The 27,396-nt window shown below is 42.8% G+C and overlaps 1 protein-coding gene across 1 annotated transcript in view; it reads left to right on the top strand.

The window, feature by feature from the left end:
- Positions 1-27,396, top strand: part of IGF2BP3 (insulin like growth factor 2 mRNA binding protein 3) — a 179,793-nt gene that overhangs the window by 119,683 nt on the left and 32,714 nt on the right. The window contains exons 8-10 of the mRNA XM_065400075.1: positions 1,048-1,170; positions 9,615-9,750; positions 13,238-13,369. Coding sequence (XP_065256147.1) covers positions 1,048-1,170; positions 9,615-9,750; positions 13,238-13,369 — 391 coding nt within the window. The remainder of the gene's footprint in view (positions 1-1,047; positions 1,171-9,614; positions 9,751-13,237; positions 13,370-27,396) is intronic.

Raw genomic sequence — 27,396 nt, forward strand, 5'->3', positions numbered from 1 at the left:
TGCAGTGAAATTCAAACTTTCACAAGCAATTAATAGTTTTTAATGTGGGCAGATTTTGTATGAGCTTTCACAAAAGGCTCTGTGGCGGCACATCAGTCCGTACCAACAATATGCTTGCTACTTCAGTCTGTGACTTCTATTGAGTAGCTGAACTATAATTAATTTTATATGGTGTTTTATAACGTGCGCTATTTGGTCCAATTTTGCCTCCAGCTAAACTGGTATATGGGAATGGGGGTACCATTATAGCTGAGAGCAGAATTGGCCAGTGACATAAGTCAAAATTTGTGTTTTGGTCTCCAGAAGGGAAAAATTAATATAGTAAGATACTAACCCACTGCCTTGGTTGAGCTCCATTTCAGAAGTAGATATTATGATGTTTGTGGCTGCTAGGTGTGTCATCTTTGTTTAAAAAAAAAAACTTGGTTAATTTGGCTGCAAAGTATTTTTAAATAGTGGACACTACTGAGACAACAGCCCCGGTCTTTTAATGTAGAGAACAGTGAAAAGTACTTACAGTTTTGAAAGCTTAGACCTGGTCTACGCTACACAGTTAAGTCAACATAAGGCAGCTTATGTCAACCTAACCATATCAGTGTACACACTGACGCTGTGCTCCCGCCGATGTAAGTGCTCTACTGCACCGACATAATAACTCCACCTCCACAAGAGGCGTAGGGCTTATGTCAGTGTAGTTAGGGCAGCGCAGTGTCTGTGTAGACACTCCGTTACTTACATCAGCTGTTGGCCCGGGCTCTCAGCCCCTCACACTTCCCCTCTTCAGTCGGTGGAAATGCTCCTGGTGAAGATGCACACCACTGACAGAAAGAGGGTAGTATGGACATCAGCCACTGCAGTAATTACATAGGGCTGTAGTGTAGACCTGCCCTCATTTTTAATCTCTGTTAGTAAATATTTACCTGTATAAGTTATTGCAGCAAACAGTTAAGATTTTTCATTCAAGTGATATTACATTTAAAACCTTGCCTCTTTCAACTGCTTTTTAATAGTTGGCCATTTGTCTGAATTCTGTAACTTCTATTACAGTACAGAAGAAATTCCCTTGAAGATATTAGCACATAATAATTTTGTTGGCCGTCTTATTGGCAAAGAAGGAAGAAACCTAAAGAAAATTGAACAGGATACAGATACTAAAATCACAATATCTCCGTAAGTTTTCAATGGCCTAAACCTTGAAGTGCTGTGCTCAGAAATAGTTCCTTGGGTTTTGTAAACATTTTGTCCGTTATGTAAAGGCTGGGGTACCAACCATTCAGACCCCCATCCATGCTGGGACTTAAACTGTTATTTTAGCTGAATTTAAACACTTCTCGACTTGTCTAAAAATAGTTTAGGCAAGGGCTGGTCTAAAAATAGTATTCTAGCTAGTTTAATCCATGTTTATAAAATGTTGTCTTGAAACTGTTATATGCTGGACAGGCAAGCATGTTTTATAACTGGACTAGTTTTGAAGTATGTATAGAATGAGTTGAAATAACATGGTTTAATCTCCTATATCGGCTGGGCTTTGGAACAAGGGAAAGGAGAAAAGCAACTGAATAAATAGGAAGAGAACAGTAGTATTTTAGGTAGTAATTTTCTGTCTGGGTCAGGTCCCTTTCTGCTTCAGCCTCTTAACAGCTAAACTGCAGTAGGGTAATCAATCTATTGTTCATTTAGACAAATGTCTAGGCAAGAGCTCTGCTTTCTGCTATTAGCTGTCCTCACCCATGGGTGGAAGTGACTGCTGCAATGAGCTGAAACATCTGAATACTGCTCTGTCATGGAGCTACATGTGGATGAGAGGAGTGTGGACTTCTCCTCCTGAATAAGTTTGGGGAAGTGAGAGTAATAAAGGAGTGAACACACCAAAGGAGGAGGGACAAGAGGGAAGTGAGTTAGGAAACTGGATGAAGGAAGGGGAAACAAGAAGTGTAATACAAAAGGGAGAAAAATAAAGGGAAAGAGGAAAGTAAATAAGAATTTCTATAAAGAAGGAGAATTGGAAAACAGTCTTGGAGATTAAAGAAAGAACCTGATAGGTTTTTTCTTTAGCATGGGCAAAATGTTTGAGAGAAGGGAAAATTACCAGAAGGCAGAACAAAAAGATGCTTGTGACTGTTATAGAGTCCTTCTGGAGACTCTTGGGACAGAATGGGAGCGAAAACCATTTTGCCCCAGATTGAGATGAGGGAAGTTGCTGTGGGGTCAAGGAGGCAGAGGACCCTGTCTGACAGAACAGAAATGGTTCCCCCCAGGACTCCCCAGGGACTGGTGAGCTAGTGAGAGACATTGCATTTATGATGTCTTATTGTTTTATATAATACTGTACTCTCCTGTGCTTTATCTGTTAAGTAAAGAGCATAAAGATGTTAGACTGGACTATGTCTGACTACTTCACAACTGCTGCTGCTTGTCCCTTAGAGAGTTAGGCCTTGGCTACACTGGCAATTCACAGCGCTGCACTTGCTGCGCTCAGGGGTGTGAAAAAACACCCCCCCTGAGCACAGCGAGTGCAGCGCTGTAAAGTGCCAGTGTAATCAGCGCCTGCAGCGCTGCACGCTCCCTCGCAGCGCTGCAAGCTATTCCTCTCGGAGAGGTGGAGTACTTGCAGCGCTGCAAGACAGCTCTCGCAGCGCTGGTGGCGCGACTACACTCGCGCTTCACAGCGCTGCCGTGGCAGCGCTGTGAATCCGCGAGTGTAGCCAAGGCCTATCACTGTAAACCAGAAGGTTTGCACCTTTTTGGGTGGAGTTCTAGGTGAGGGGTGTCTTTAAGTACCGGAGAGTCTGAAGGGTCAGTGCTATGCCCAGGGGCTGGACAGCGGGTTCCGACACTCAGGTGGGGGTGCCAGATAAAAGGTCTGTGCCCTGAGAGTGAGCCTAGGGACCTTTAGATTGAGGCAGTGGCTGGACTTCGTTCAGACTCCAGAGGCTTGAAACACCCCGGGATCCAAAGCACATGGGTTTGGATTCCCCTGACAGCAGTCCTAGTGGGTGGCCAGGAAGGGGTAATTCTTCTTTTAGTAGTGTCCCTATGAGCGCTCCATGTCCGGATGTGTGTGCACCTGTGCACGCTTCATCTGAAATTTTTGTCAGCAGTGTATGCGCCTGCACCCCAGACACCCCTGTGCCTGAAAAAAGGGTTTATAGGGAGGGGCTGACCTGTCACCACTCCAGTGCCTTTTCAACTGCCTGTGGCTTGAGACTGAGTATTGCAGTGTTGAGCCTCGCGGCTTGCTACGCCTTGCTTTCTTTATACCTTTTCTTTTTAGTTTTTAGTTATTAATTTTTTCTGTTGTTAGCAAAAGTTTGTCCTTTGAGGGAGTTTCTCCCCTTCCCTGCTCCTTGTTTTCCCTTTGGGCCTCTAGGTTTTCTTCCTGGGCCACATCCACGGCCTTGAGTGCAGGTTTATACCCCAAACTCTGGACTTCATACCCTGCTAGACCTGTCGCAGGTCCTTTCCCCTCAGCAACAGACATTCAAGCTGCCTTCGCTGCTTGGGAGAAACCCACATTCCCTGTAAATGTAATGCTTCGGATTTAAAAACAGATCTAAAAAATGGAGGGAGGACAGACTTGAACTCCTACTTATGGAGGGCTCCCTGAGACCCACAGGAACCGAGTTACCCCTGTACATCTGTTGCACCGACCACTTCTGGTTCAGCAGTCCCTGAGGACTCCCCATCCCTTCCAAGAAGAAAAGACCGCATTCTCCAGCCTGAGAAAAAAGAAGGGCAAAGTCGCATCCTTGATCTGGGTCTCCGGTAGCTCGTGTCCCAGTGTGGGCATTGCAGAGGCTCCCAGTCCCTCTGATACTGCAACCATGGTACCAACTTAGGAGGCTCTGTTGTATACTGAGAAAGCATCTAGAGCGGGACCAATATCCCAGTACCTGACTCAGTGCCTCCAAAAGCCAGAACCAAGGTAGTCTTTATCTGTACTGTCTTCCGTAGCCTAAGGTGAAAAGCATACCATGCTTATTTCAGTGCAGTCTCCAGGACCGCCAGATATTTTTACTCCTGAGGAACCATATCCAGGGTCCCCAATATCATCCAGGCTTCTATTTCATGGGAACCTCTGAATCCTCAAAGTACCCAAATCACTGTCATTTAGATGTCCTGAGAGATACTCCTCCCCAGTACCAACTCATGGAGACTACTCACCTTCCGTCCATTTCTTCAATGGTGACTCACCCTCTGGTATTGACGCTGTCCCCATGCAGACTCTTTGAGGGTACTGAGGGATACTTCCAGCTGGTACCATTACAAAATTCGCCACACCACCTCACCAATCTCCCTGTCTAACCTCGGTAACAATGGAAGCGCATATCTCTTCTCGGAGCTTGGTACTGACCCAACAACCAGTACCTACACCACTGGCCCACTTTATGGATACAGATGTGTCTGTCATGGTTCCTCCAACTTCCAACCTCCCTTCCTAAAGGTCCACACTGCAGAAGGAGCTCATAGCGGGAAGAACGCCTGGTTACCCTGGCAAGGACTAACTTGGGGTTCTGCCCCATTCCCTTATGCTTCATCACAATTGGCTTACTGGGATCTGTGGACTCCTTATGGAGACCATTTCTACAGGGTGCCATCCCAAAAGACCTCACATCAGAGACATCAACTGATGCCCTAGGTCCTGCCACCCAGATACCTCCGGCAGAGCAGGAAGCAGTGGAAGAGGAAGAAGCACCCCCTTCCCACAAATCCTCCTTATCAGATGCATCTGTTGTGCCTCCCTGTCATCTTACCCTGACGACTTCCAGGCTTTTCAAGAACTCATAAAAAGTGAGGCAGACACCTTACAAATCCCGTTAACGGTGAATTTCCTGAATCTCCTCTCTTTGGATGGATATCCTTCATTCACCTCCTCAGGGCTAGGATTGCCTTGCCCATCAATGAAGATTTGTTTACCCGAGCATGCACGGTATGGCAAACTCCAGCCACTATCCCAGCCACATGTAAACGAGCTGACAAAAAGTATTACATCCCTCCTAGAGCCTCAGAGTACTTTTTTTTTTTCTCCCATCCACCTCCCAACTCTTTGGGGTGGAGGTTGCCAACCAATGGAACAGGCAACTCCAGTTCCATTCAACACTATCTGATAAGCAGCTGAAATGATTGGACCTTCTCGGCAGAACTACTCCTTGGCCTAGTTGCAGTTCAGAGTGGCCAAATATCAAGCACCAATAGCAAAGTGTGACTTCACAGTCTAGTCAAAGTTTTCATCTTTATTGAACACCTGCCTCAGAAGCAGAGAGAACAATTTCAGGCCCTCATTACAGAGGGACAGACAGTTGCCAAGGCATCTTTCCAGGCCTTGCTAGATGCCGCTGACATAGCTGCATGTTTTGTGGCTATGGCTAGTCATGTGCTGAGCTTCCTGGCTGCAGTCTTCCGGCCTCCCCCAGGAGATACAAAATATGGTCAAGCACCTTCTTTTCAAAAGCCTCAAGTTGGTTAGTGATGCCATGGATGGGTCCCTCCATTCACTCAAAGCCTTCCTGGTGACACTATGATCTTTGAGCATCTATAAATCTGTGATGAAAAGAAAATAGAGCAGGACAATTCAGTGACCTCGCCTACTTCACTACCAGCCCACAAGACCGGCTGAACTCCATGATGAAGCCCAGATTCCCTAAGAAACAGCCCTCTCCCAGCCAGTAATGTCTTCAAAATGTCTGTTTTGACCCATTGGTCAAGGATCACAAACTACCTCTCATTTTGGATCCTAGGTTACATTTGTTCCCTTCCTACCCTTATGGGGGATCATCTCTTCCATTTCCTACGTTCCTGGGAGTTCATTACCTCAGACAGATGGATCCTGGAAGTGATTTCTACAGGCTATTCCATCAGTTCAACTCCTTACCACCTCCTCTCTCCCATCCCTCTTCAGGGAACTTGCTCACAAAGATCTCTTATGAAAGGTACAATTCCTTTTAGCTGGGCACGATCAAATCTGTCCCATGGGACATCATTGGGAAAGGGTTCTATTCTCAGTATTTCCTTGTCCTGAAGACAAACAGTGAGTGGAGACCAATTCTGGATCTCAGGACCTTAAACACATTCATCCGCTCCCAGTGGTTCAGAATGGTGACCCTAGCAACAATAATTTCCCCTCTGGATCCAGGAGGTTGGCTTGTTTCCCTTGACCTTCAGGATGCTTATTTTCATGTCATTCATCTCTCGCACAAATTATTTCTACGTTTTATGGTGGGCAGGGACCAGTACCCGTGTCACATCCTGCCCTTCGGCCTCTGCACCACCTCAAGGGTCTTCACCAAAGTTCTCTCAATTGCAGCAGCTCGTCTTTCCTTACCTGGATGATTGGTTCCTGAAAAGAGAAGCAGCATCCATTGCGTCAGTTTGATAAAACCCAATAAACTCCTCATAAATCCCCCAGTCTTCACAAGAAAAGAACCTTAAAGAAAAACTTACTTGTTCTTTTCTTGACAAATTGGTAGTCTAATCCATTACAATGGCATAAAACTTTGAAGCCTTTATCTTTTGCACAATTTGTCTTAGCACCATCGTTGCGATTATTTCGTTAACCTCATGTGACAGCCACTTGTATTTTGTGCGACTAAGCCACTGTCTCAGTTCCTCTGAATCTGTACTGCGTAGCAACAAGAGCTGCCTCAAATTTGAATCACTCTCATTATGTCCACGTAATGCTATTCCTTGCTGATCTAGGTACTGAACACCGTTAAACATGTTGTGCGGTGCATTCCTAGCTGATTGTGATTCTTTTCTGTAACTGGCCGACATTCGTGCAGAAACATTTACCTGCGATTGCAGAGCAGCATACTTCATTACCACTTCCTTGTGACAGGAGGATTTTTCGTGTGATGTAAAACCACGCAACACATGTCTCCAATCTTGAAATCTGGACGAAATAAAAGTTGCTTCGGCCTTCATAGAAAATATTAAGATCTTCTTTTCAGAACAGTTTTTGGAGACTGAGCAAAAAGCTCTGTCTAATTCGCTGTTGTACTCCAACCACGTAAACCTTGATAGCCAAGATGGCTGAAAACTCCTTTTCTTATCTTGTAGATTTGCCGCATCTTTCTTTTGTATAACTTCAGTTTGAAAGCTTGGTGTTGAACTCAGGCCATCACTTGATGAATTACCCTTTTCTTCTTTTTCTTTGGGTAATTTTATTAAGAATTTATCCATTGTTGATTATTATTGGTCCTACAAATCAAGAATTTGTTGCTGGGATAAAATTAAGCTACAACGCACTGGCGCTACAAGATCACAAGGGCCACTGCTGCAGCTCCCACTGCCGCGGGGGGAGGAAGCGGCCGATGGCCAAGCTCGGCGGCTGCGGTTCTGGCGCCCGGGCCTGCTGCGGGGACCCAGCAGCGCGCACGCTGCGCCCAGCCCCTGGCCAGTCGCCTCTGGGCTGCTGCCCAGCTGGTGCAATCCCGCGGCGGCCCTCGGGGTTCCCCTGCGGGACCCGAGCGGGACGGGGGGGCTGGGGCCTGCTGCCCCCACTCCGGGGCCGCCGCGGGATAGCACCAGCTGGGCAGCAGCCCAGACGCGACTGTCCCCGCAGCAGGCCCGGGCGCCAGAACCGCAGCCGCCGAGCTTGGCCATCGGCCGCTTCCTCCCCCCGCGGCAGTGGGAGCTGCAGCAGCGGCTGCTCCCGAGTCCCGCTGCTCAGGGGGGGAGAACAGCCGCCGCCTGGACCCGCGGGCCGCCCCCCTACTCTCCCTATCGCCCGACTGAGTCCTGCCTGCTCGGGGCCAGGCCGGACTCTCACTCACCCTGGCCCCACGCTTCCCCTGCGTCTCCCGGGCCTCCCTCCAGCGCTTGTGGAGGAAGGGTGTGATTTTTTTGTTTTTGCCCCCGCGTCCCGATATTTGACTTGGGTGATCTGGTCACCGTAAGTGGCTGTCTGGTATAGAAGAGATCTGCTCTCCAGAAGTTAAAAGGGTACTGCTTAACATCAGAGCCCACAGCTAGGAAACAAGAGAAACAAGGTGGGTGAGGTATTGGACCAACTTCTGTTGGTGAAGAGACAAATGTTTGAGCTGAAGAAGAGCTCTGTGTAAAATCGAAAGCTTGTCTTCCTCACCAACAGAAGTTGGTCCAATAAAAGAGGTTTCCTCACCCACTGTGTTTCGCTAATATCCTTAGGCCAACGTGGTAACAACAACACTGAATACAGGAAAATTTACCTGTAAAAGTGGAAACGCTTCCAGGCTTGGTGCAACCATCAAGCTATGCTTTCTCTTGGGTTCTCTTTGTCTCACATCGTTTATTACCTTCTGAATTTAAAGACCACAGGCTTACTGCTAAGCTCCATCAAAGTTCAGCTAGTTGCCATCACAGCTCCTTGTAGAAGTGTTCAGTCTTCGTTCACCCTACCCCACTGCAAGATTTATCAAAGGCCTATTCAACCTCTTCCTTCCTGTCAAGAAGCCAAGTCTGCCATGGGACCTCTCCTTAGTTCTCAGTGCTCGGAGGAAATCCCCATTTGAACCGATGGGGATGTCCACATCCTTGCTTCCTTCCTAAAGTCTCTGCTGAATTCCACATTAATCAAAAGATTTACTAGCCACTATTTTACACCAAGCCACACTCACAATGGGTGTTAAGAGCTCTTGCCTCTTATCTTGACAGGACCAGGCCCTTTTGGATTTCTCCTAGAATCTTCATCTCTGTTTCAGAATGAATTAGGGGACATCCAGTATCCTCCCAAAGATTGTCCAAATGGGTTCCAGGTTATGTCATCATGCTACGAAGCCTCATTCCCCTCAGATTCAGCAATAACTCTTGATCTCTGTAGCTCTTCTTAAAAATATACCCATCTCAAACATCTGCAGGACAGCCACCTGGTCTTCGCTGCACACATTTTACCAGCATTATGCTCTCATGCCTGATTCCAGGACTGACATGGCCTTTGGTGACACTGTCTACAGTCCATATTGAATCCACTTCCTTGGCACTTTCCTCCATGATAGAGGCACAGAGAGTTTCCCGACCTGGAGCACCCATAGGGACACTACTTGAAGAAGAAGGAGATTACTTACCTTGTGCAGTAACTTGAGTTTTTCAAGATGTGTCCCCCTGTGGGTGCTCCACTACCTACTCTCTTTCCTCTCTGCCTCAGAATCTCTTTCTTTGGACTTCTGTGGTTGAGAAGGAATTTGAGTGGTGGTGCATCTGCCCCTCCTTTTGGGGCCCAAAGGTGTCTGGGGCACAGGTGTTGATCCGCAGACACTGCTGACAAAGATCTCCAATCAAGAGCAGATGGGTGGGTGTATATCCTGATGTGAGGCACCCAGAGGGACACATCTCAAAGATCTCAGGTTACTGTACAAGGTAAGTAATCTCTCCTTGCTAGAATCTGTGACGCATCCAAGCAAATCTTAACCATTTGACACTGAATCACATTGCACTAATTTAAGTCCAGTCTTTTGTGAGGGAAGCATTCTTTCAGATTCTGTTAGACTCATGTTTGAGTTCTGCTGCAAATTGATCTTGTATGTTCCATTGTTGCAGGGCAAATCTGCCAATTTCAAAATTCCCCAGCCTTAATTGATAAGTTTTGATTACCATCTACTGTTTGAATGGTACTTAATTGGATTTCTGTTTTGTTGCAGACTGCAGGACTTGACACTCTATAACCCTGAACGGACCATTACAGTTAAAGGCAGTATTGAAACTTGTGCCAAGGCCGAGGAAGAAATAATGAAGAAAATCAGGGAGTCCTATGAAAATGATATTGCTGCTATGAATGTGAGTCTTTTTTTTTTTTTTTTATGGCTTGGTCATTTTTGAAAGTTTATTTCTGAGAGATTCTTTAAGTCTAATATATATATATATAGAAAGAGAGAGGATCTCTTTTGGGTAGGAAAAATTGAGAACATTGACTTAGATGAAGGAAATGAAGAATAATTTTACTTCAAAGGTACCTTCCTTTGTTGTGGACTGGAAAGGAGTTTTTATTTGTTATGAATGTTCATTTGATGCCACAGTAGTATAAAGTACTTGAAGGAAGTGCTTTCTAGTTTCCTGATACTGTTCTGTTTTTAACATAATAAGAGCAATTTTTTTATTTGGTAACTTTAATCTGTAAATGAGACTTGCCTTAGTTTCCTATTTTCTCATGTATAGGACTCGCTCTTTAATTTGGGAGTAGAAGTATGTCCTTTCTAATTTGGAAGGTAAAGAACTGTACGCCTATGAAGATAGTTGCTGATTATCTAATGCAAAAAAAATTACCCTGTAATTCGACGGTGTCACAGGTAGAGATTGGTAGACCAGAGAAGACTTGGGTAAACCATCCTCCAAAATGTGGAAACATGGACAAATTGGTAACTGTAAGAACAAAAGAATAGTACAAGCATGTAGGGAGAAAATCAGAAAGGGTAAGGCACAAAATGAGTTACATCTAACAAGGGACATAAAAGGATATAACAGGAGGTTCTATTAGGAGCAATAGAAAAACAAAAGAAAGTGTAGGTCCACTACTTAACGGGGAAGAAGAGCTAATAATGGATGACACCAAGAAGGCTGGGTGTTTAATGCTTATTTTGCTTCAATCTTCACTAAAAAGCTTAATTGTAATCAGATGCTTTTACACAATAGTAACAAAAAGGGGGAAAGAACACAAGCCAGAATAGGGATAGAAAAGGTTCAAAAATATTTCAATAAGTTAGATCTATTCAAGTCAGCAGGACCTGATGAAATTCATCTTAGTGTGCTTAAAGAATTAACTCAAGCAATCTCAGAATCACTAGCGATTTATCTTTGAGAACTCATGGAGGGCAGGTGAGGGTCCCAGAGCACTGGAGAAGGTCAAATATAATACCTATCTTTAAAAAAGGCAACAAAGAAGACCTGGGGAATTTTAAACCAGTTAGCCTAACTTCGATACCTGGAAAGATACTGAAACAAATTTATTAAACAATGAGTTTAAGCACCGAGAGGATAATAGAATAAGTAGTATCCAATATGGATTTGTCAAGAACAAATCGTGCCAAGCCAACTCAGTTTCCTTCTTTGACAGGGTTACTGACCTAGTGGATAGGGGGAAGAAGTAGACATGATATATCTTGACTTTTGTAAGGCTTTTTATACAGCCCCACATGACATTCTCATAAGTAAAATAGGGAAATGTGGTCTAGATGAAATTACTATAAGGTGAGTGCACAACTGGTTGAAAGCAAACTGTTCATAATTACTCTGAGTACAGCCTGTCAAATGAATCTAGTGGGGCCCTGCATGGGTCTGTCCTAGGTGTGGTACTACTCAACATTTTCATTAATGTCTTGGATGATGGAGTGGAGTATGTGCTTATAATATTTGTGGATGACACCAAGATGGGAGGTGTTGTAAGTACTTTGGAGAATAGGATTGGAATTCAAAATGACCTTGATAAATTGGACAATTGGTCTGAAATCAACCAGAAAAAATCAAATGCACAACTACAAAATGGGGAATAATTGGCTAGGCGATAGTGCTGCTGAAAAGGACCTAGGGCAGTGATTTTCAACCTGTGGTCCATGGACTCTTGGGAGTCCAGAGACTGTCTGAGGGGTCCACAAAAGGTTATTACCATAGAACAGTGGTTTTCACCCTGTGGTCCGCAGAACCCTATGGGTCCACAGACTATGTCTAAGATTTCCAAAGCAGTCCACATCTCCATTTGAAATTTTTTAGGGGTCCGCAAATGAAAAAAAGTTGAAAACCACTGATTATGGGGTTATAATGGATCACAAATTGAATAAAAATCAGCAGTGTGATGCATTTGTGATGCACAGGAGGGAATTGTTCTGCTCTACTCAGCACTGTTGAATCCTCACTTTGAGTACTGTGTCCAGTTCTAGGCACCACCTTTTAGTAAAGATGTGGACAAAATGGGTAGAGTCTAGAGGAGAGCAACAAAAATGATAAAAGGGAATGAGGAAAGGTTAAAAAAAGACCTGGGCATGTTTATTCTTGAGAAAAGACTGGAGGGGGATGGGGATGGGGACTGATAAGTCTTCAAACATGTTAAGGCTGTTATAAAGAAAATGGTGGTCAATTGTTCTCCATATCCGCTGAAGGTAGGGCAAGAAGTTATCTGCTTAATCTACAGCAAGGGAGATTTAGGTTAGATATTAGGAAAAAACGTTTTAACTCTAAAGATATATAATACTAGAATAGGCTTCCAAGGGAGGTTGTTGAATCCCCGTCATTGGAGGTTTTTAAGAACAGATTGGACGAACTCCTATCAGGGTTGGTCTCGGTGTAAATGTTCCTGCATCAGTGCATGGGGCTGGACTAGATGACCTCTTGAGATCCCTTCTAGCCCTACGTTTTTATGATTCTATGAAAAATTCAGATATATATCAACACTTAACCAAAACATTCTGTTCTGGATGTCAGGTGGGAAATGTCTTTCAGTTGCCAATGTCAAATTGTATTACAGGGAAATAACTTGGTGGGGGAGGAGGGGAGGAACTGGAGCTTAACTGAAGATTCTGGAGTGTGTTAGAATGTTACAACACCGCCTAGTAATTAGGCATGGTCAAATTGCCCAGGAACAGTCTAGTCCAGTGGTTCTCAACCCATGGGCTGCTTGCGGCCCAATCAGCAAACAGCTGCGGCCCATGTGACATCCTCAGGGCCATACAGGTAGTATATATATTGTGTGGATGTGGCCCACATAACTCAGGGCGTTGCATATGTGGCCCACAGTGGTAAATAGCTTGAGAACCACTGATCTAATAAGTGACATGCAGCTTCTTTATAGTTAATGCTCACCCTGTGAGCACTGTGGGGGAATTTCACACTCCACACTCTGCAGTCCACCTCCAGTTTTAGCAGTGTGGGAGGTAGGGAGAATTAGTGGTTATGGGTGGAGCTGCTCTGTTTCTAAAGGACTGTTGACTTTCTATCACAAAGTCAAGCGGGTTATTGTTTTTGTACTAAGCATGCGGTCTAAAGGTCTGCCTGTCACTTGGATTTCTTTTCTCCAATCTTGTGGGCCACTTCATTGAAAAATAAAGTTGTAGTGAGAGACACCTGACTGTCTGTCACATTAGAGCCAAGCTTTTAACCTTATTGGCCTAAGTGCGTTGTCTGGGTTATAGGTCTGAAATCTGAATCCTCAAGAATGTAGATTTAAAATAAAACATTGGCATCTTTACAAAAGAGGCTATTATATTGTCCCAACTAGGATTTTGATTAAGTTTAATAACTTACATTGTAAAGCTAAATAATTCTTCTACCGTTGCAGCTTCAAGCACATTTAATTCCTGGATTAAATCTGAATGCCTTGGGTCTGTTCCCACCTTCTTCTTCAGGAATACCACCTCCCACAGTGGGTGTTGCCTCTGCTGCCGCTGCTACTTCATATCCACCATTTGGGGTAAGAAGTCTTCTTACTTTTGGCTATATTATATTGGCAAAAAAGGGTGCTGTCAAAGTTTGACTACTGTTGAAGGGTAACTGTAACTATAAGGTGATGCTGGTCAAAGCTTGAAAAAAAGAAAAACTTGGCAAAGACCCAGGTATGTCAGTGTTCTGGCAACAGTTTACTAGTAGCACAGTTCTTTTGTGTTTTTACTTGATGTAATGTGCAGGGTTTGTTTGCTGAATGCTTTCAGCTTGGCTTGTTTATCCTGTTTCCACATGAAAATTATCTAAGGTGGTTGCAGAAGAGTACAAACACTCAGTGACTGTTGTGTAAAATTATCAGTGATGAATTTATCAGTGAAATCAAACAAGTGAGATTTGGAAAAGTATGAAACCCTGTTTTCTAAACACATGATAGAGATTTTCTTTTATATCCCTGCAGAAAAATAAGTGCAAGTTTATACTTCACTCTTAAATCAGTTAGAAAAACACTTGGTCAGCGGTTACAAGAAATAAAGCAATCTATATAAGCCTATCCCTCCTATCTGGTTTCCTAATATGAAGGAAAATATGGCATTTGGTAATAGATTAGAATTCTGTGTAGCAAAAACAAATTTATTTTTCAGTACAGCATTTTTGTGTATGTACAAAACCTACTGGTATACAACAACACTAAGTACAGTAGAGTTACGAACACCAGAGTTACGAACTGACCAGTCAACCACACACCTCATTTGGAACCAGAAGTACACAATCAGGCAGCAGCAGAAACAAACAAAAACAAATAAAGCAGATACAGCACAGTACTGTGTTAAATGTAAACTACTAAAGAAAAAGGGAAAGCAGCATTTTTCTTCTGCATAGTAAATTTTCAAAGCTGTACAGGCAAGTCTCATCTTACGCGGGGGTTCCGTTCCGCGGTTAGCGCGTAAAGCGAAAACTGTGTATAGTCAAAATTACATTGAGTTGAATGGCGGGTGGAATCGCCCGCACTACAGGTACAGTATTAAAATTGTTGTTTTTCTTTTGTTTTTGTTTTTGCCGACCGCATAAAGCTGAAATTGCGCATGTTAAATGCGCGTAAGATGCGACAGACCTGTATTAAGTCAATGTTCAGTTGTAAACTTTTGAAAGAACAACCATAACGTTTTGTTCAGAGTTATGAACAGCCTCCATTACCGAGGTGTTCGTAACTCGGAGGTTCTACCGTATACAGGTGATGGTTTATAAATACAGATGAATCTGTTGGAAGGTGTGTATGCATAGTATGATGCTCTCCGAAAAGAGAGTGTGAGGAATCATGGTGTTCTCTTGTTCAAATTCTTTGCTTCTTAATGTTCTTAGGGGAAGCGTTTGCTTGCTCCATAGCAATATTTTGCATCACATGGACCCTCCAGGAATCATTCTAACAAGGGAAGGTTCTTGTCTGCAAACTCTGCAGTTTTTGGAGGCAGGGAGGAGGTAATTTTTCTTCACTCCTCTATCACTAGCCTCCATGGTTACCAACTCAGTAAAAGATTATTAGGTTTTCAAAATGAACTACACCTCTACCTCGATATAACGCTGTCCTCGGGAGCCAAAAAATCTTACCGCGTTATAGGTGAAACCGCATTATATTGAACTTGCTTTGATCCGCCGGAGTGCGCAACCCTCTTTCTCCCCTGCCCCCCGAGCACTGCTTTACCGCGTTATATCCGAATTTGTGTTATATCGGATCGCGTTATATCGAGGTAGAGGTGTATTAGATCAAGCAACTGGTAAGACTTTACAAAGCCCAGAGACCTGACAGAACTTTTCACCATCTTCTTTACTGAGAATCCCTTTGAGTTAACTTTTAAATTGATTAATATTGAGCAACACTTGATGGGCAAAGATGCAGTGCTGCATATTGGCTATGGAGGCCCACAGACAGTGTGTTCAGGACACTGGTTGCAGTATATATTCACCCCTGTGTCAAAGTCAAGGGTTGGTTACTGCTTTGCAGAAGGCTTTCTTAGCAAATCTCATCTCTATATTTACCATGCATGCTGTACATGAAGCCAAATCCACCATGAGATAAGAAATGGTGAACTTGATTAAATAACTGCACTAAATAACTATACATATTGTACTAGGGGTTTCTTTAATATTTTTCCCAGAGAAGTAAGCCAAAGAAATGTCACTGAAAGAAAGAGAATAAATACCACACTCATAACAATGTTCATGGGAATGAACGATTTGAGTGTAGGGAGATTCTATACTGAACATAGTTTATAATGTTAGTAGCCTTATCAGGAAAATGTTCCAAAAGAGAGCATGGGAGGCAATCTATGCTATGTTTATACCGCACAATCTTACTATTAAAAGCAATGCGTCCATGAAAAATTTAATTAGTATTGAAGATGAAACTAATCCAAAAATACTTTCTCTCGTTGAAAACTAAAACACAGCCTTGGCTTCATTGCTTTGCACAAAATGTCATCTGTAGAAGCTGATGGTTTGTGTTTTGGAAACGAAGGATGGTTTTGTTTATGCTGGCAGTCAGTATTTCTCTTTACATTGGTAGTAGTTATAAATACTACTTTTCTCCTTTACCTGAACTTGCAAGCTGTCCTACTACTCCTGCAAGAATTCTTACTTCATCCCCATTTTCCTATTCTATCTTATTCTTCTCTCAGTTCTTTGTTTTGCTTTCCCTTCCTTTTATTACTGTAAATTGCTACTGCCAATATATGTCTCTCTGAGTGCCGAGTTTGAGAACTTCCTGCTACCTTTTTTGAAGCTGGCAATGTCAATACACTTTTGTCCCATTTTTCTCTTTTAATCCATCCTCACCCTTCTGTCCCCCTACGACCAACGAAAAAACCTATCCAGGTTACTCTTTAGAATCCTGGCCGGTTTCCAGATGGAAGATTTCTGGAAATAGGACCTCAAAACGCTGGAAACGCCCATCAAGAAGCAGGTGCTATTGTGACAGTGTACCCCATAAGGCTTTATGGGGAGGGGGTGCTTATAAATGTATGTATGACATAACTGAAATATGTTTTGTGCTGCCTGTGCCAGGTAACATATCTCCGTAAAGGTTATGGTCTACTATATCTATTCATCCTATTTGTACATATATATATCATTTTCTACTTGAGGTTAAGAATATGGGCTGTATGCTTGCTTGGTTTCTAAGTAAGCTTTGGGAGGCATTTGGTCAGCTTCTTTAGGAAGGAATTCGCCAGGTTAAGTACCTGATCAGGAAACACTTGGGGAACAATGCATCTTGGAATGCTCCAATCCACATAAGAAGTCTTCCTGGAGACATGCAAGATACCATGTGGACAATGGCTTCAGCCTGTAAAGACTGAGTCATGCAGGGACATGTGACTTGCCCAGGTGACTCCAGAACTCCATCTTGGAGCTGGACTTTGCATAGGAGGGAGGAGGGGGGTCTCCACCCACAAGAGAGAGTCTATTTAAACCTGGGGGAGACCCCTCCATTTTGTCTTCAGCTGGCTAAAGAAGGAGCCTCTCCACCCCCCACCCCCCCGAGGATACTTGAAGGAGACTGAAACAAAGGACTAACTACAGGGGGTGTGAGTGATTGCTGGACCCAGGCTAAAAGGAGATTAGCCTGTAAAAGGGAGTGCTCTGGAACTGGTGAGGAAATCATCTGTATTCAGTTTGATTAGGCATAGATTTGCGCATTTTATTTTATTTTGCTTGTGACTTACTTTGTTCTGTCTGTTACTACTTGGAACCACTTAAATCCTACTGTCTGTATTTAATAAAATCACTTTTTATTTAGTAATTTACTCAGAGTATGTATTAATACCTGGGGGAGCAAACAACTGTGCATATCTCTCTATCAGTGTTATAGAGGGCGAACAATTTATGAGTTTACTCTGCATAAGCTTTATGCAGGGTAAAACGGATTTATCTGGGTTTAGACCCCATTGGGAGTTGGGCATCTGAGTGCTTAAGACAAGCACACTTCTATGAGCTGTTTTCAGGTAAACTAGCAGCTTTGGGACAAGTGATTCAGACCCTGGGTTTGTGTCTGGAGCCAGACGGGAGTATCTGGTTCAGCAAGACAGGGTGCTGGAGTCCTGAGCTGGCAGGGAAAACAGAAGCAGGGGTAGTCTTTGCACATCAGGGTGGCAGCTCCCAAGGGGGTTTCTGTGATCCAACCCGTCACAGCTATTTTATAGCAATGTAGAATTTTTGCAGCTGGAAAGTGGCACAGGCTAACATGCGTTTTTAAGCAGATTCCTAACTTGCTTCCCCATTGTGCTGCTGCACTCTCAACCTCCTGAACATGCTGCTGTCCCAACTGTTAATTCAACTGGGTTTCTGGTTGCATGGTAAGTAGATATGCAAAAAGCTAAGGACATAATTGGTGGAAACAAAGGGTAGATAGCTAGGAACATCAAGCTGGGGTTCTTTCTTGGAGGTTGGTATTGGGGACTGGCAACAGGAATGGGGGAGGGTGTAGACCATTTGCATGGGGGTGCCTTGGTAAAGCCTGCATGGCTCTGACCCTTGTTGCTTTGATCAGCCCTGCAGCTTGAAGTCTGAGTGGTTCATCACTTTCTGGTGGTGAGGGGCAGGGCTGAGCTGGAAGAGTTGATACAAAAAGTCACTTACTAGGCAAACTCAAGAGCCATGAACAGAGGCAGCTAACAGGAGTGTTTTGGAGGTAGGTTAGAGAGAGAGGCTATCCTCTCAGGTACAGCTTTGTGTGATTTCACAGTGCCCAGCGATGGAAGCGTGGTGGTGACTTGCATGTTTTCTTTCTTGTCTGAGCTGGAAGGGATTCCTGTGTATGAAGTGCAAGTTGGTGGCTGTGCTGGAAAAGATTCTTGGATTGGAAGGGCAAATAGAGATGCTACTGAGAATCAGAGAAGCTGAGTAGTTCCTAGATAGCCAGGTTTGGGAAACATCAGTACCCCAGATTCCAGGAACTGATCACGGTCAGAGACAAGACACTGGGCTAGATGGACCATTGGTCTGTCCCAGGATGGCCATTTTTATGTTCGTTTAATGCTCTGTTACCCAACTCCCTCTCTTCTTCAGTGCATCTACTAGTGGAGCAAAACTTGGGCAGTAATGCAGTAGGATAGGCATAACAATGCACAGGGCAAGGGGTAAGGCTAAAGGGAACAGGCTCTATTGGGTGGGGGAAGGGAACAGGGTCTGGGAGAGTGGGAGGAGAAAATGGGAGCAAGTCATAGGGGAAAAGTTTCAGGGGATAAGAGAGCAGATTGAGATGAGGAAAATCCAAGTAAGTTGTAGGACAGGAAGAAGGATCACGGAGGTGAGGCAAAGGGCAGGCAGAAAACATACCAAGGGAGGTTAATGATAAGGACCAGGGGGAATGAGAGGGGCCTAGAGGAAAAGAACCAAGGAGTTCAGGAGGCAGTCAGGCTTTTCGGCTGTAATTTTCTGCCAGAACTTTTAATTTAAAGATCTTGACTAGCAACATCCTCTTTCAACAGGAATTCGGTTGTTTGTGCAACCAGGTGGGGTTCTCATCCCACTGATATGAACGCACACTATGGTTATTTTCACAACGTCCTCCGCTTACCTGAAAGTAAAAACACTGCATACATAAACTGCCCTGCACCAAGTGAGCGAGCTGCTAAGGTTCTCCTGGAAGGACCTCCTGTTGAGAAGCCACCTGGCTCCCTTTCCAGGCAAGTCAGGGAGCCCGATGCTTTGTCACAGTTCCTTTTTAAGAAGGGAAAGTAGCTTGTGAAATCAATACAAATGTGTACTTCTTTATTCTTTATGTTGTATTTGCCACCCTTACATTTTGGGTTACATGAGATCAGAGTGGATTTGATTTACATCAAATTGATTTAAATCATGATTTAATCATGGATTTCTACATCAGGGATCAGCAACCTTTGGCACGCGGTCCGCCAGAGTAAGCCCCCTGGCAGGCCGGGCCGGTTTGTTTACCTGCCGTGTCCGCAGGTTCGGCCGATCACGGCTCCCACTGGCTGCGGTTCACTGCTCCAGGCCAATGTGGGCTGCAGGAAGCAGCGCGGGCTGAGGGATGTGCTGGCCGCTGCTTCCCGCCGCCCCCATTGGCCTGGAGCGGTAAACCGCGGCCAGTGGGAGCCGCGATCGGCCAAACCTGCGGACGCGGCAGGTAAACAAACAGTTTTACAGCTATATCAGAAAATGAATGATTAGTTATTTCATTTACCAAAGGTAACTGAAGCAGATATTTATGAAGTCACTGGGAGGTGAACTATCTCCAGTTCAACAGGTTAATCATTAATATTTGGAGGATTTTCTTGCCATGCTGTATTAGGAGGAGAACATCACCAGACAGACTAAAACAATAACGTTATGTATTCTGGATTTTTATCTTCAACAGCAAACATATAATATTTTAACAAAACAAGCATACGCATTTTTGAATTTAGTTAAACGTTCAAGTTTTTTTTTAAATCAGGTTTGTTTTTGTTAAAATTGTTTTTAACTAAAATAGTTAAATGAAATTGAAAAAAAAAAACAACACAAAAATTAAATAGACTATGTCAGCCAGATCAACATGAGAAACTTAAAATATTTTGCAGCTAACTCAGTCGTCTTCACCTTCATTTTCCTGTTTGTTCATAATCTGGAAAAGAAAAACAAGCTCTCCTGCTTTTTCAGGTCCCAAACGATTTCTCAATTTGGAATGAATTAGTCCATAGGAAGAAAATATTCTTTCTACACCAGCAGAAGAAGCTACTGCTGTTAAAAGTGAGATTATCACTTCAACAGTCTGTGAATCCAAGTGCTTAAGTGACTTCCACCAGTTCACTGGTGTGACTTTATTTAAAACATCATCAGCAAACATATATTTCCTGAATGGTTCACCCTTAGCTCTAAAGTTTATTATAGTTGGCATTATGGAGGGATGATTGCTGGATGTCCATGTCCTAGCCAACTCCTCTTCTTCAGCAGTTAAGGTTTGAACCTGGAACCAAGTATTGAGAATATTTGCAAGAAAATGAGCTGGAGATGGTGCTTGTCCCATTCGTTTTTTTTAATGCTTGTAATTTAACTCTGTCACTGCATATTTCTCTTTTTAAGATCTCACTCAGTTCCTTCCAAATTTCAACAGCGTCAGTAATAAAACAGCTATTTCCCTGCATTTTGTTCAAGGCTACAGAAATAGGCTTCAGGGTACTCGGCATGTGTTCGACATTTCTCTTAAGCCCAATGGCTGTGACAGTGCAATCTATTTTTTCATGATTTTGTTCACAAACTGTCATCGGATTAAGCCATTTCTTGATATAGTGCTCAAAACAGTCCACTACTGAGTTTCATCGCACGTCTTGTGGGAGAGTTAGCTTGGTTTCTCCCACTTTTTTCAGAGCAGCTGCTGTAAAGTGGTTGTTACGGAAGTATTTTGCAACTTCCACATTAGCCTTTATTTCTGGAACACTGAAGTCTTTGGCTAGGAGGTGCATCAAATGAGCACTGCAGCCGTATGTTGTTAGCTTGGGACTCTCTTCAAAAATTCTTCTCATCTTGGATACATTTGCATCATTGTCTGTGATCAAGCTGCATACTAGACTTTTGAATTTTTTTTCACAGTTTGTTCTAGCTTTTACTGCGACTTCTTGTAAGTATTCTGCTGTGTGTGCATTTCCTGATGTATCAGTTGTTTTGTAAGGAAGACATTCCCTGCTCCTATTGTCACACAAGCACATACAACAGGATCATTGTGGTTAACAATTTCACCCTCTAGACCTTTTGCACACTGCTCAATTTCTCTTTCATACACTTTATCCAGCAGTTTGCCTGTGACATCTGCTCTGTTGGGTGGACTGTATCTTAATGGTCTTAATGACTGAACCATGTTAATGAAGTGTGGGTTCTCAATCATACGGAAAGGGGAGTTTGTTGCATAAACAAACCGGGCAATTGTTTCATCAATTATCTGTTTTTGTAATCTGCTGGTTCTTATCACAAACATATCTATGGTTGTTTCTGGATGATGGAGATTTTTTTCTTTTTGCTACACGTGATATACTGTGACTATGTGACATACATGATGTGATTGAAACACTATCATTGGCAGATAACTGAAACTATAGAAAACTATAGTGATCTTGAAGGTGGATAGTCTTCAGAATCCTGTATGTTGAGGATGGATTCTCCTAAACAAGTCAATGCAGTTATTAAATTATTATTACCATACAGCTCATTTAGTATTACTCATTGCATTCACTGACCACTCAGTACTACTTAAAGGCAAAATTGTAAAAAGAAGATCTGCCTATTTCAGCAATTCATTTTTTATCACAACTGCATCTAAAATGATAGTACCATAGAGTAACAACTATATTTATTGCTCAAACATGAGTTTCAAGAATAGTCCAGAAGGAAGACAGGCAGTCCTTAAGAAAGAAGTATGAAATAAAAAAGTTTACCAACCTGAAGATCCTGCATGTTCAGACGTGTTCCTTTCATCATCTTCAACACAGCTTTCTCCTGAGAAGGAACACTTCTCATGATGTTGTTTCATTCGGGCAACCAGGCCTTGCATTTCTTTGTTGCACTGTTTGCATTTTGCATGCATGCCTGTCTTACCCACAGGTAGAGGAACTTCATTAAAATATTCCCAAACGGGGTCTTTTTTACGGCCTGCTGTTATTGTAGGTTTTCCCTTCTAGCGAGAGAATGGTTTGATAGATCTCAAATCAATGAAGGCTACACTCAAAGACCTCAAGACTTCTGGAATATGCTGCTCAAACAGTTTCACTTTTGTTTCTACTGCCTGTCCCTCCTTTCTCACATTTATCTCCAGACTTCTTCTCCTTGTCCAGATCTATTCCGCCCCCAACAGTCTTCTATTCATTGAACTTTTTGAAACTTTGCATTTTTAGCAAGAGGTAAGGGATTGACTCTGTGTACACAAATTTGCAGAGGGACAATAGGGTTGAGGTCTGTTATTTCTCACCTCTATATATTATTTATTTATTTAAAAACATTTTTGCAGTTAACAAGCATGTGATCTCTGGAGACAGAAATCCACAGTTTAAGAACTGCAAAACTAAGCATCTCTGATGGTATCTTGTAGACTGAGCACTGAGTCCCATTGGGTAGATAGAAAGATTAACCTAAATAATCTATACAGAAGCCCCTGGAACTCCATAAGATTGGGTCCCTAATCCATGAACTATTGGAACTCGTTTACAAAACTTTTCTTAAACATTACATGAATATATTGTCTCATAGTATAGAATTAGAATTTATAATCCCTATTCCATGATGAGATATCTTTGAGCTATAATGTATCTTAATTAAAACTATCTTTAGATAGTTTTTTTCCTCAAAAAGCATTTTATCAAAACCGATTTTTTTTTTTTTTTAAATCATTGATTTTTATCCACCCTGCATGAGATCAATTTAAAATGATGCATACAGACTCAGTTTTAAAAAAAAAAGGCCATCTTCTGTACCAAAAGAAAGCAAGTGCTAGGCTTGAAGGCCTTCTAATTTCATTGTGCCCTCATTAGTGAGTCAGGCTGCTAGGTTGTGCCTTATTTTACTCCTGCACCCCTCCTACAGGATGGGGGAGACTTGGAGAGAGCTTTTTGTAGCCATGTTACTTTTCTGCAGAAGAGGTGGTGACCAAGAGAGATTCCCCTCTCTCTGAGGTGTCAAGCTGGAATGGGTCTCCTGTCTCACTTCTGTGCATGTGACGAAATGCTTGCTGCACTGCTTCTCTTGGAGGAGGAAAGATACTTTTTAAAATGAAAAATTGCTTCATGAAGGATCTAGACAATAGCCTGAAGTATTGGGCCTGGGTGAGAAGGAAGGAAAGTAAACTGTTTCTAATCCTCTAGCATCTTTCATGTCAAGTCTGTCTTGGAGTTTGAACTTTTGAGATCTAGATGTGAAGAGATTAGTTCCTGCAATTGTGTATTTAAAAGCAGCATCTCTAACATGTGCAGGGTTGTGTGTGGTTGGTACACCAATTCATTTAATTCACTGTAATTCTTCTGAGTTGCATTATACCCTAATCATTTTGGATAGCTTAGTAAACAGCAGGTAGTGTTGTTGTGGGGAGTCATCCTACAGCCAAAAGGAGGCAGGGCTTCAGGTGCAGTTGTGGGGAGGATATGCATTTCTCTAACCTTGTTCACCTGTCAGTTGGGCATCTATGCATTGGAGACCGCACTTCATTAACACCAGAAAGTGCCAGAGCCAACGAGCAGTCTTGGTGGATTTGTGTGAGGTTGAAAAACTGCCTTCAGTGATTGATTCCAAATGATTAAAACTGTGAATTTTCCAAGGCTGTAGGTTCAGATGTAGAATTCCTCAACATCTTTTTTTCTTTCTAAGTTCCCTCATGCTGCTATTGACACCTTACAACATGTAAGAAAAATTTGCTCCACCCTGCTGCATCCTGCTCCACCCTGTCTGATCAGTCTACCTCGTGGAGCCAAATGGATGGCTCTCAGAGCAGTGCAAAACTCTCATCCCTGCCATGCTGAATTGGCATTGCTCTTGGTGAATGAATGACAGGAAATACTGTTTCCTGAAATGCTCAGACAGTAGGGGAGAAGGACTGGCAGCCAGTGGAATGGACAACAGTGAAATTGGCACCGTGAACAACAGAGAGCTGGCAAGTTAGCAGCTTGTTTTTTCACTGTCTTGGAGCCTCTGGAACTATTCTTGGTAGCAGCTTTGAACAATTTTAAGGCTGCCACAATGCATCACTGACTAAACATAGATCCCGACCATTTTTAAACAAAAATAATTACGCCTTCCTCAATGCAACTTTGAACCAGTTTGCTCAAAGTTCTGTTTGAGGCTCTCTTACTCTGGATCAAGAAATGGAATTTTTTAGATTTAATTGGATCTAATAAACTTTATGAAAGGGAAGAAACTTAATTGGAATAAAATTTATTTTCCTGAAGGTCCCCTAAATCCTGAGCCACTCTATAACTGCCAGCTTCAGCATCCTCTAAACTAAGGACTAGACGGGATCCACTCCATGGAGCCCATGAACACCATTTTTTAAGCTGACCAGTGATTGCCTCTGCTGTGCACTCAGTCCCTGCTGGATTGCAGCCAGAAACCAGGAATTGAACCCGAGCATATCCCACTTGGTGCAGATACTTACACAATACTTCTGAGCTGGCCCTAACTTTCTAAGGAAACATTTTTGCTATTTTAAAACTTGGTGAAACAATTGACTTTTGGGGATGTTTCCGGAGATTGATCAGAACTTGGTTCTTTGCTCGCCAGTTCCTTAGAAGCAGCAGAGTTATTACAGACCAGAATTTGTGGATACTCGGATTCTGTAAAGGAAGGACTTCATGGGCAACTTGCCAAGAGCCCAAGGGACACATTCAGCTTGCTTGTACACTACCACACATTTTAAATCCAAAGAAATTGTGTCTAGAAAATAGGCATTTCTGTTGTGGCCGTCAACACAGTATTTAAGCACTAAATACAACTTCATTAACTTATTGAATTTGTTCATAATAGACCTGGTTCATCCCACTCCATGACTCACTGTTACCTTGACGATTCCCCTCTCACCTTTTTCTTTTTGTCATCTGTCCAAAATTAGAGTGACAGGTGGTTCTTTGTCTTCATTGCTGAATGTTCACTTTTGTGAAAACATGGGATTTGTCATTTTCTGAAAACAGGCTTGTTTCTGTTGGGAATTCCCTATTGCAAGATTGTCCGAATACTTAAGGAACTAGCTGAAGCAATCTCAGAACTACTAACAGTTATCTTTGAGAACTCATGGAGGGCAGGTATGGTCCCAGAGAACTAGAGAAGGCCAAACAATACCTATCTTTAAAAGGGGAAACAAAGAGGACCCGGGTAATTATAGACCAGTTAGCCTAACTTCGATACCTGGAAAGATACTGGAACATATTTTTAAACAATCAGTTTATAGGCATCTAGAGGATAAGAGTGATAAATAATAGCCAATATAGATTTGTCAAGAACAATCATGCAAAACCAACCTAATGTCCTTCTTTGGCATTGTTACTGGCCTAGTAGATAGAGGGGAAACAGTAATTGTGATATATCTTGATTTTCAATAAGGCTTTTGACACTGTCCCATGTGACATTCTCATAAGCAAACTTGGGGCAAGTCTAGATGAAATTACTAAAAGGTGGGGGCACTACTGGTTGAAAGACTGTGCACTCAGATTAGTTATAAATAGTTCACTGTCAAACTGGGCGGACCTATTTAGTGGAGTCTGCAGGGATCTGTCCTAGATTTGGTACTACAGTAGAACCTCAGAGTTGCAAACTGACCAATCAACCATACACCTCATTTAGAACTGGAAGTATGCTTAAAAAAAAAAAGGGGTCAAGTTTTAAAAATTTTTTTACAAGGTAATGAAACTGTTTCTGTGCTTGTTTTATTTAAATTAAGATGGTTAAAAGCAGCGGGTTGTTTTTGGTGTAATAAAGTTTCAAAGCTGTACTAAGTCAATGTACAGTTCCAAACGTTTGAAAGAAGAACCAGAACATTTTGTTCAGAGTTATGAATATTTCAGAGTTACGAACAACCTCTATTCCCAAGGTGTTTGTAACTGAGGTTCTGCTGTATTCAATATTTTTATTAATGACTTAGATTGTGGAGTAGAGAGTATGCTTATAAAATTTGTGGATGACACCAAGCTGGGTGGAGTTGCAAACACTGTGGAGGATGCTACTGGAATTCAAAAGGACTTTCATAGATTCATAGATTCTAGGACTGGAAGGGACCTCGAGAGGTCATCTAGTCCAGTCCCCTGCCCGCATGGCAGGACCAAATACTGTCTAGACCATCCCTGATAGACATTTATCTAACCTACTCTTAAATATCTCCAGAGATGGAGATTCCACAACCTCCCTAGGCAATTTATTCCAGTGTTTAACCACCCTGACAGTTAGGAACTTTTTCCTAATGTCCAACCTAGACCTCCCTTGCTGCAGTTTAAGCCCATTGCTTCTTGTTCTATCCTCAGAGGCTAAGGTGAACAAGTTTTCTCCCTCCTCCTTATGACACCCTTTTAGATACCTGAAAACTGCTATCATGTCCCCTCTCAGTCTTCTCTTTTCCAAACTAAACAAACCCAATTCTTTCAGCCTTCCTTCATAGGTCATGTTCTCAAGACCTTTAATCATTCTTGTTGCTCTTCTCTGGACCCTTTCCAATTTCTCCACATCTTTCTTGAAATGCGGTGCCCAGAACTGGACACAATACTCCAGCTGAGGCCTAACCAGAGCAGAGTAGAGCGGAAGAATGACTTCTCGTGTCTTGCTCACAACACACCTGTTAATACATCCCAGAATCATGTTTGCTTTTTTTGCAACAGCATCACACTGTTGACTCATATTTAGCTTGTGGTCCACTATAACCCCCAGATCCCTTTCTGCCGTACTCCTTCCTAGACAGTCTCTTCCCATTCTGTATGTGTGAAACTGATTTTTTCTTCCTAAGTGGAGCACTTTGCATTGGTCTTTGTTAAACTTCATCCTGTTTAACTCAGACCATTTCTCCAATTTGTCCAGATCATTTTGAATTATGACCCTGTCCTCCAAAGCAGTTGCAATCCCTCCCAGTTTGGTATCATCCGCAAACTTAATAAGCGTACTTTCTATGCCAATATCTAAGTCGTTAATGAAGATATTGAACAGAGCCGGTCCCAAAACAGACCCCTGCAGAACCCCACTCGTTATGCCTTTCCAGCAGGATTGGGAACCATTAATAACAACTCTCTGAGTACGGTTATCCAGCCAGTTATGCACCCACCTTATAGTAGCCCCATCTAAATTGTATTTGCCTAGTTTGTCGATAAGAATATCATGCGAGACCGTATCAAATGCCTTACTAAAGTCTAGGTATACCACATCCACCGCTTCTCCCTTATCCACAAGACTCGTTATCCTATCGAAGAAAGCTATCAGATTGGTTTGACATGATTTGTTCTTTACAAATCCATGCTGGCTGTTCCCTATCACCTTACCACCTTCCAAGTGTTTGCAGATGATTTCCTTAATTACTTTGAAAAACTGTAGAATTGGGCTTTGGCTACACTAGCA

This window comes from Emys orbicularis, chromosome 2 (assembly GCF_028017835.1).
Source record: "Emys orbicularis isolate rEmyOrb1 chromosome 2, rEmyOrb1.hap1, whole genome shotgun sequence".
In the NCBI taxonomy this organism is placed as follows: Eukaryota; Metazoa; Chordata; order Testudines; family Emydidae; genus Emys; species Emys orbicularis.